The 10148-nt window shown below is 37.9% G+C and overlaps 1 protein-coding gene across 1 annotated transcript in view; it reads right to left on the bottom strand.

Annotated features, from left to right (window-relative positions):
• Positions 1–10148, bottom strand: part of ADH6 (alcohol dehydrogenase 6 (class V)) — a 25096-nt gene that overhangs the window by 10209 nt on the left and 4739 nt on the right. The window contains 5 exon segments of the mRNA XM_017875512.1: positions 1404–1518; positions 1520–1618; positions 1756–1843; positions 4951–5092; positions 7523–7624. Of these exon segments, the coding sequence (XP_017731001.1) occupies positions 1404–1518; positions 1520–1618; positions 1756–1843; positions 4951–5092; positions 7523–7624 (546 nt within the window).

Here is a 10148-nt window from a genome sequence, read left to right as displayed (position 1 = left end):
CTACAGAGACAGGCAGGCTTCCTTGAGCTGCTGTGAGCTCCACCCAGTTCGGAGCTCCCAGCGGCTTTGTTTACCTACTTAAGCCTCAACAACGGCAGGCGGCCCTCCCCCAGCCTCGCTGCTGCCTTGCGGTTAGATCGCAGACTGCTGTGCTAGCAATGAGGGAGGCTTCGTGGCCGTGGTACCCTCCCAGCCAGGTGTGGGTATAATCTCCTGGTGTGCCTGTTTGCTTAAAGCGCAGTATTAGGGTGGGAATTACCCAATTTTCCAGGTGTTGTGTGTCTCAGTTCCCCTGGCTAGGAAAAGGGATTCCCTTCCCCTTGCGCTTCCCAGGTGAGGCAATGCCTCGCCCTGCTTCAGCTCTCGCTGGTCGGGCTGCAGCAGCTGACCAGCACTGATTGTCCGGCACTCCCCAGTGAGATGACCCCAGTACCTCAGTTGAAAATGCAGAAATCACCGGTCTTCTGTGTCGCTTGCGCCGGGAGTTGGAGACTGGAGCTGTTCCTATTCGGCCATCTTGCTCCGCCCCGTTCATTGAATCTTAAGACTTATTTGACAGTGTATTTAATTCCAGATTTTTTTTGAGTTCTTTAAAATTATCTCTATCTTCCTACAACCATTTTTTTTTCTCTCTCTCCCTCTCTCTCTTTCTTTTGGTATCTGTAAAATTTTCATTACTTATAGGGTCAATGCCTTGTGAAGGTAAAGTCTTTTTTTTAAAAAAATTGAGTACTGTCCTACATAGGACTAATTTAAATTTTTTTCCCATTCTTTCTTTCTGTATAGTATTGGGACTGATGGACAAAATTCAACAGCATCTTTAAGAAGGGAGCTGGGAAGGTTTCCGTGATATTTTAGAAATAAGAGTTCAATAGCAGCCCATTCAGCCAGAACGGGATCCCCTGGTCAATCTGTCTAATGTAGTAACACCTCCTTCATCACTTGGTTCCTTGCTCTCCTTTTCTTTTTATTAGCATTTATCACTACCTAATATATCATGCAATATAATATTAACTTCATGAGTTTTGTTAGCTGCTGAATTCTCGCACCTGGAACAGTGAATGGCTCCAAAAATATTTGTCTAAGGAAAGAAAGGATAAATTGGAATATGAAAGGCCACAGTCATGTTGTAACTATGTTAGATTTAATTTCCAGGAATTCCTGATATTTCCACTTGTGAATGGCATCCAGACTTAATCTGTCATTTACTACTGACCGAGAGGGAATGGGAAAAATGTTGAAGAGGGTGTGGGAAGACTAGGTAGATAGCAGAGAACTCAAGGATGTTTGGAGTCAGGCTTGGGATTTTTCCTTTGATATGATAAGACATGAGCAAGATGCATGAGGCCTTTCAACTCCATATCCCAATAATTCCATTCCAAATGGGTATAAATGCCCCTCACCTTGGCAGTATTGATTGCAGCACCAAACCCAGTGGAAAAGCCACAGCTGATTAGGCATACTTTATCCAGAGGAGCAACTGCATCAATCTTGGCAACTGAGATTTCCTTTATCACTGTATTCAGAGAAGGTGCTGGTGTTACCAAAGTGATATATTGATTTTCCCTTGCAGGTAAATCTGCTGGTACCATCAGACATCAGTTGGGGTTTTGACTGTCTTTTATAGACAAAAAAAAAAAAAAAAAAAAAAAAATACACATACACACACACCAAGTTTATTTTGAGTTAGAAAGCTTAGATCTTCTCCAATGAAAGTGAATGAAGTTTTCAAAAAAAAATTAGTAAAAACTTAACTTGACCTGTATACAAAAATTGCCCTCAGAATTCAGGCAAGAGGTACATTCTCCACACTGTGGCAGAAAGAGTGTGATAACTTTGTCACCTAAGAGAGCAAAATCATGTCTTATTAACATATCATTTTTTAAGGAAAGAGATAGCTGTCTTTCAGGATTTTGAGAGCAAGGCACCCAAGAAGAAATGACAGCTGAGAATTATTTCCACATTCAGTTGTTCTTGATGCCACAAAGAAAATCAAATACTTACAAAAAGAGAGAATGTCATCAGCATCTGGGACCAGCCCTGGGCTCAGTGGCTGAATCTTGAGGAACTGGCTCCAGATTTGCCTCCTTTGTGAGTTCCTCTTGGAGTGTCAAATAGTTTTTTGTCATATATCCATTCAGTCAAGTCTTATCTCTTCTTACATTTTCAACACTAATTTCCTTTCTCAGGGATTGAATTTAAAATAGTATGGATACCACATACTCACAGAATAAGTTCTGGATTAGGGAGAAAAAAATTGCTTCTATGCTGTTCTCTGTGTTTGACATCAACCCTTTCTTCTTGACCTTAGAGATCAAAGGTAGGCAGACTTCTCTAGTAGTAGTCAAAGTATCAGGATGTGATTAGAAGAACTTGCCTGTGATGTATTTTACTGGCTGCTCCCATGGTCTAACACTATAAACCAGAAAATTTGTTTTATACTTTTAGTTAAAAACCTTATTAAGATTTAGTTTCTTCTATTTTATTTATTTTATTTTTTAAAAGTAGCACATACATATAGTAAAATTTAAACTGCACAAAAGTAAAATTATCACTCTATTCCCCAGTTCCCCATCTTAGAGACAGGTACTCTGACCAGTAACGATGATATTTTTCAGAGCTGAAAAATGCAAAGGTAAGCATACTATCTACCCTGGTTTGGGCCTAGCTTTTTTACTTAACACTCTATCATGGAGCTTTCTATTTTAGAACATATAGTGCTCCATCATTAATCAGTGCCATAAACACTGATAGATATTTAGGTTGTTCTTTGTTTCCCTCCACCCCAACACTAAAACCAATAATGCAACGAGTATCTTGTTGTAGACAGAGTTCTAAAATGTCCTCCCAAAGATATCCTGCACAAATCCCTAGAAACTGTGACTATGTTGTGGTATCATGCCTGTGAGTATGTTATGCTACGTGGCAAGGGGTACTCTCTAGATGTAACTAAGGTTACTAATCAGTTGACATTAAGATAGGGAGATTATACTGAATTATCCAGGTGGACCCAGGGTAATCACATGAGCCATTGAAAGAAGAGCAGAGGAACGCAGAAGAGGAAGTAAAAGTGACTTAACACCTGTGGAAGGATTTAGTGGGCCATGGCTACTTCAAGGCTGGAAGGTGCCACAGAAGAAGAAATGTGAGCAATTTCACGGAGCCGACCACTGGTGAGGAAATAAGGACCTCAGTCCTACAGCCTCAAGGAATTGGATTCTGAAAACTACTTGAATGAACTTGGAAGTCGATTTTTCTCCAGAGGCTCCAGATAAGGACCCACTTGGCTACTATGATTTTGACCTTGAAACGTGAGCAGAAAACCCAGCCAAGCCCACACAGATTTCTGACCCATAGAAACTAAGATAATAAATTTGTGTTGCTTTAAAATGTTATATTTGTGGTGATTTTTTCCAGCAGCAATAGAAAATGAATATATGAACATATATCTATGAAATAAGTTTCTAGAACTGAAACTGTTGTGTCCAAGAATATCTACATTTAAATGATATTACATATTGCCACATTTAGAGTTGAGCAAATCTACAAATCCAGCAAATCTACGTTCCAAACAATAAGATATGAGGGAGCTGTCTGCCTATATTCTTGTCAACTCTACATATTATCAAACTTCTTAACCTTTGCCGATCTGCTAGGTAAAAAGTGTTTCTTCATTGCATTTAAAAATTTTACTGTACATTGACAAATTATATATTTATGGAGTACAATGTGATATTATGTGTATATAATATGGGATGATTAAATCAAGCTAATTAGTATGTTAAACACTTGAAGATTTATTTGTGGTGATAACATTTGAAATGTATACTCTTAGCAATTTTGAAATATAGTATAATTCATTATTATTAACTGTAATCACCATGTTGTTCAATAGATCTCAAAAAACTTATTTTTCCTATCTAGCAGAAATTGTATACCATTTGACCACATCTCTCCATTTTTCCCACCCCCCAGCCTTTTAAAATGTTATTTATTTTTAATATGTCTGAGGTTGGGCATATTTTAATGTGTTTAAGAGCATTTATATATATATATACACACACACATATGTATATATGTACATTTCTTTAAACTAGATATGTATTTTGTTTGCCCATTTTTCTATTCAGCTTTTAACAATTGCTTTTAAATAAATTATTTCTATGTTAAGAAAATTGGTCCATTGTCCTACTGGGTTTTGACTTCTGGGGTTTTTTTAAACATGCAGAATCTATGTAATTTTTACATTGTCAAATTTATCTATATGAATATCTATTTTATATCTTCTGGGTATTTTTTTGTATTGATTAAAATTTTCTTCTCTCCTCCTAGATAATACAGTGTTCTCCCATGTTATTTTATAGTACTTCTATGGTTTTCCTTTTCGCATTTAATTTTTAGATTCATGTATAATTTTTTTATATAAAGAATGAGATGGCAACCCAATTTACTTTTTTAGTCCAGATAACTATCTAGTTGTTTCAACACAATTTGTTGAATAATCTGTTTCCACTCTTGAGGTTGAAAGACAAACCTCATGCTGCATTAACTTCTTATGTTTATTTGGATCCAATTCTGGACTGCTTCTTTATTTGGTTCTACTAATGTGTTTGATTATTTATCATAATGCCTCATTTAAATAATTATTCAATAATTATTTAAATTATTCATTCTTTTTTTCATAAATGTTTGTCTCATTTGTACTTTCAAGTCCAGTTTCAGTGCATTCTACTTCTTGTTTTCTTCTTATTTTCAAAATGTAAATGCAAAGAATACAATATATTTAGTATTTTATGTAACTTACAAGTAATTATCCCTCCTTTTCTAAGAAGTTGGCAACATTTCACCTTTTATTTCACTTGATCCTGACATACTTAAGGGGTGCTTATCATTTTCTTGATGTTGGTTCCAAGTTGTTGCTTTTTTCTATTACCAGGTGCTAATTCCTACCTGGTTTCACTGTGCTTACTCCTTCTCCAATACTCTCAACGATTCCAGCCCCTTCATGACCCAAGATAGTGGGATACAAGAGGTCCAAGTGTTTACTCCCCAACATTTTCATCTCTGTACCACACAGTCCGGTGGCCACAACCTGTATGGAAGGCAAAGAGTACTGCAGTTCCCGCTGTTTCAGATAATGGTGTTTCAGAGTTGTTGATTGTAAGGCTTTTTGCTAGTTTGATATTCTCCATTTATACACTGCATTCATTTCTTATCAGTTTTAATTCTAGGGAAGGGTCAATAATAATTTGTTAAAGCAATGAAATGTTTTTCATTAGCTGATTTCAGAATCAAGATTATGACTGAAAATTTACTGGGGAGGGTGGGTAGAATGGGGTCAGAAGAGAAGCTGTAAAATTACAGTGTGACTTGATGTCTGAGGTCTCAGTTGGCTTCACTGAGCTTGTAGGTGGAAGTGTGGAAGAGAAAGACCAATTATAAAAATAAAGGAATTGAGTTGAGTGCAGTGGCTTATGCTTAAAATCCCAGCATCTTGGGAGGCTGAGGGAGGAGAATCACTCGAGGGCAGGAGTTTGAGACCAGCCTGGGCAAAATAGTGAGACCCCCATCTCTACAATAAATAAATAAATTAGCCAGGCATGGTGGCATGCACCTGTAGTCCAAGCTGCTTGGGAGGCTGAAGTGGGAAGATCACTTGAGCCCAGTAGTTCGAGGCTCCAGTGAGCTATGATTTTGTACCACTGCACTCCAGTCTGGGTGACAGAGTGAGACCCTGTCTCTAAAATAAAATAAAATGTAATGAAATAAAATAAAATAGAGTAAAATAAAGACATTGGAACACAGGGGGCAAAGGAATAATGTTTCCTATTATAATATAGTTAAAACCTTAATTTATTTTACAAGTGAGCTTTATAGTTTTGTTATTTGTACAAGTCATAATCCCACTTTATTGTAAGTTAGCCAGACAGTTTAAAATGAACCACACGAGAACAGTGGTTAAGAGTTCAGGGATGAAAACTAGCTCTCTCCCTTCTCAGCTGTGTGAACTTGGGGTAAATTTTTCTTTCTGAGTCTCAGTTTCTTCATTTCTAAAATAAATATGAAGTTTGCATACACACAGCCACACACTCACACACACACACTCCTTAGTCAAGAAACGAAATATATTGAAATTTGTGCATGTAAAAGGAGGATTATTGGAACAATATCATAAAATTGCCTGAATTACCTGCAACCCAACTGTAGAAAGCGCTGTCAGACCTCATAGACCTAGACATTTACCAAATAGTCCTTCTCTTTATCTCTTTACTTGATTCAATATGGGCATAGTTGCATTCACCTATTATTCTCTGCAGATCGGCTTTCTCCATTTATTTTGCTGATCATGGTTAAAAACAGTTACCAGTGATGAGTCTGCCCAACCTCACCATTGCCGGCCATCACTTACTCTGCTATAGTGCCCATATCTTGGTTCAAATTCACTGGTGAGAGCTTCAGATGTGTAGCTTGTCTGATAATGGTTGAATGTCTTTGAGGGAGGGTCTAAACCTGGTTGCATGAGTTGTGACCCTGTGGGTGGGGAGTGGATGCAGGCAACCCAATAGCCCACTGCTTACTCCATGGGGGATGTAGGGTGGAGAAGGCGCTCTGAAAAGAAGGCACGAACTGTGCAGATGAGATGACTTAGAAAATGACTGTCTCTTTGTAATCTATCATTAAACAGTACTTCTTTATTATTATAATTAAAATAATAACAAAGGACTCTGAACTGCAAGTCAGGTAAACTATTTTCTAGTTTGGAGGAGGCCTATTAGAATCATCTGGAAGTGATTTAAAAAATTTGCATGTCCAGGCTGCACCCCAGACTAATTAAATCACAATTTCAGAATTTCTGGGGATGGGACTTGGTTATCAGCATTTTTCAAAGCTTCCAGCTGATTCCAAATAGGTAACCAAGGTTGAGAAAAACTGTTCTCATCTCCTGCACTCAAGCAATCTTCCCGCCTTTGCCTCCCAAAGTGCTGGGATTACAGGGATGAGCTATCACGCTCAGCCAAGAAAAATTAGTCTATGTTTTTATTCTACTAGCTGTGTGACCAGTCACTAAACCGCAGCTGGCTTCAGGCTTCGCATCTGTAAAATATTGGGTTTCCCTAAGTCCCTTCCAGCTCTAACTTGAGTTTCCAGACTCAGATATGATTTGTTTGTAATCAAACAATTTTTTATTCAAAATATTTCAAGATAAATATTGTGAAGAATGCCATAAAAATTTACAAGTACAGATTAAAATAGGGTTTGAGGGTAGAAAGTTTTTAGATTAATAGCTAGTACAATAGCTGTAAATAAAGTCTGAGTTTTATCCTTTGGGCAGTTAGCCTATGCTTTACCTCCCTAACCTTTTATCTGGCTGGATTTAAAAATTGATGGAAATGTTTATGAAAAGAAATGCAAAGATAGGCAGTTTTATTTTTTTTCTGAGTTGAATATCCTGAGAAGAATATGTAACTTACAGTAAGAAGCTCTGACTTTTGGTGTGACTTTTTTTGTTTGTTCCTTTTACCTTTATGCGAACTTCCTTTGCCTTTGGTGGGGCCAATTCTACCTCCTCAATAGAAAATGGTGCACCAGGCTTCCAGAGTATGGCTGCTTTGCATCTTATAACCTGGGAAATAGAATGTGAGGGCAGAAAGAGAAACTCCTTAAGTTTGGGAGTTGGAAGATTGCTATATTAGTGATATAGAATCACTAAATTGGATTAGTCCAATTTTCTGCACTCAAGAAAACAAAAATAATAAATATATGCTGAAGTTAGTCTTTCTGACCCCAATTTAAGTTTTCTTGTACTATCAGCCTCAGTTGGTATTAGTTTTGCAAATACCAACTGTATTTACAAAATGTAACATGACCAAGAGGATAGATGTCATACTTTTAAAGATTCTAATTAAAAATTTGTGCCTATTGGCCGGGCACCGTGGCTCACGCCTGTAATCCCAGCACTTTGGGAGGCTGAGGCGGGTGGATCACGAGGTCGGGAATTTGAGGCCAGCCTGACCAACATGGTGAAACCCTGTCTCTGCTAAAAATATAAAAGTTAGTCTGGCGTGGTGGCGTGTGCCTATAATCCTAGCTACTCAGGAGGCTGAGGCAGGAGAATCACTTGAACCTGGGAGGCAGAGGGTTGCAGTGAGCCGAGATCATGCCACTGCACTCCAGCCTGGCAACAGAGTGAGATTTCATCTCAAAAAAAAAAAAAAAAAAAAAATTGTGCCTATTTGTGGGATACATGAAAAATTTTGTTACATGTATATAATGTGTAGTGACCAAGTCAGGGTATTCAGGGTGTCCATTACCTGAGTATAGTACATTTTTGTTGAGTATAGTCATCTTACTCTGGTATCAAACATTGAATTTATTCCTTCTATCTTATTGTATGTTTGTACCTTTTAGCCCACTTCCCATCATCCTCTCCACTCACCCTTCCAAGTCTCTGTTATCTATTTTTCCACTCTCTACTTCCATGTGTTCAAACTTTTTAGATCTCACATTTAAGTAAGAACATGTGATATTTGTCTTTTTGTGCCTGGCTTATTTCACTTAAGATAATGATCTTCAGTTCTATCCCTGTTGCTGCAAATGACAGGATCTCATTCTTTTTTATGGCTGAATGGTACTCCATTGTGTATGTGTAACACATGTTGTTTACCCATTCATCCGTTGATGGATAATTAGGTTGATTCTATATCTTTGCTATTGTGAATAGTGCTGCAATAAACAGGCAAGTTCAGGTATACCTTTAATATATTATTTTCCTGTGGGTAGGTATCCAGTAGTGGGATTGCAGATGTCATACTTTTTATATTACTATGAATAAAGTGGCCTGGTGGCTGTTTCAGGGTAGGAATGGCATTACAGTGTGGGAGTTATTTGTGATCCTAAGCATGGGAAAAATCAGTTTTGGAGTGGAAGGGTGAGTTATGGAGCAAGGAATGGAGGCAATCATCAAATGGTGTCTATTGGCAGACTGAGGTTGGAGAATTTGTTGGTGGCAAGGTAGTTCTTAAAGGTTCTGATTTCAGGCTACCACTGTTGTCACTATAAATTCTCTTTCTGTGTGGTCTTATCTATTTTGCAGATTCAACCAGTACCTTTATGTGAGTAACCTATATTTATGGGGCATATTTCTCCCTAGGCTAATGTATTCATTTGCTGTTTGAAGTTCCTGGAGGTATTTCAAACTCAACATGTTGAAACATGAACGTGTCATTATTTTTTTTTCCCATTTCCACCTTCCTCCACGCTCTAGTAGACAAAACACTCAATATATTCCTCCCTCTGCTACCTCTATTTCAACTAGCAGCCATGCAATGTGTTCACTCACTCAAGATAGAAACCTGGGAAGTAGCCTCAATTTTTCTCTCCCTCAGTCTTCACAGTCTAAATTTTTCTGGGATATGTCGCCTTTTCTCCACTCCTGCTACTACTGAAAAAGCTTTCTGCTTTATCTCTGTCTTGCTTTTACCACCTTCGAAATCACCCTTTATACCATTGCCATTTGAAATATAATCCTAGTCACACCAATCTCCTATCTAAAAATGATGTTGTTACCCTTTGCTTAACTGGATCCACTGACATCAGGATTCTCTCTCTGTCAGTCTCTCCAACCTTATTTCCCATCACTTTGTGCTTCAGGCTTTACCTTTCAGCCCCCAAACATATTCTGAAATTTCTCACATGGAATATTTTCTCAGTCTCTGTATTACTCCTCATGTTGTTTTATCTGCCTGCACACACTTCTTCTCTACCTGGTGAATTCATATTTCTCCAGTGATTTCCCCTTCGGTATCACCTCCGGGAAACCAAACTGGGTTAGGAGCTTTTCCTTGAGGCTCCCATCCTCTTTCTCTTTTACTATTCTTGTATATTGCTTTATAATTGCTCTTTTATAATTATTATTATTTTATTTATTTTATTTTATTTTATTTTTATTATACTTTAAGTCCTAGGGTACATGTGCATAACGTGCAGGTTTGTTACATATGTATATTTGTGCCATGTTGGTGTGCTGCACCCATCAACTCATCAGCACCCATCAATTCATCATTTATAGCATGTATAACTCCCCAATGCAATCCCTCCCCCCTCCCCCCTCCCCATGATAGGCCCCAGTGTGTGATGTTCCCCTTCCC

The sequence above is a fragment of the Rhinopithecus bieti genome, unplaced genomic scaffold (genome assembly GCF_001698545.2).
Source record: "Rhinopithecus bieti isolate Rb0 unplaced genomic scaffold, ASM169854v2 scaffold_6708, whole genome shotgun sequence".
In the NCBI taxonomy this organism is placed as follows: domain Eukaryota; kingdom Metazoa; phylum Chordata; class Mammalia; order Primates; family Cercopithecidae; genus Rhinopithecus; species Rhinopithecus bieti.
This window is presented reverse-complemented; position numbering and strand designations above follow the sequence as displayed.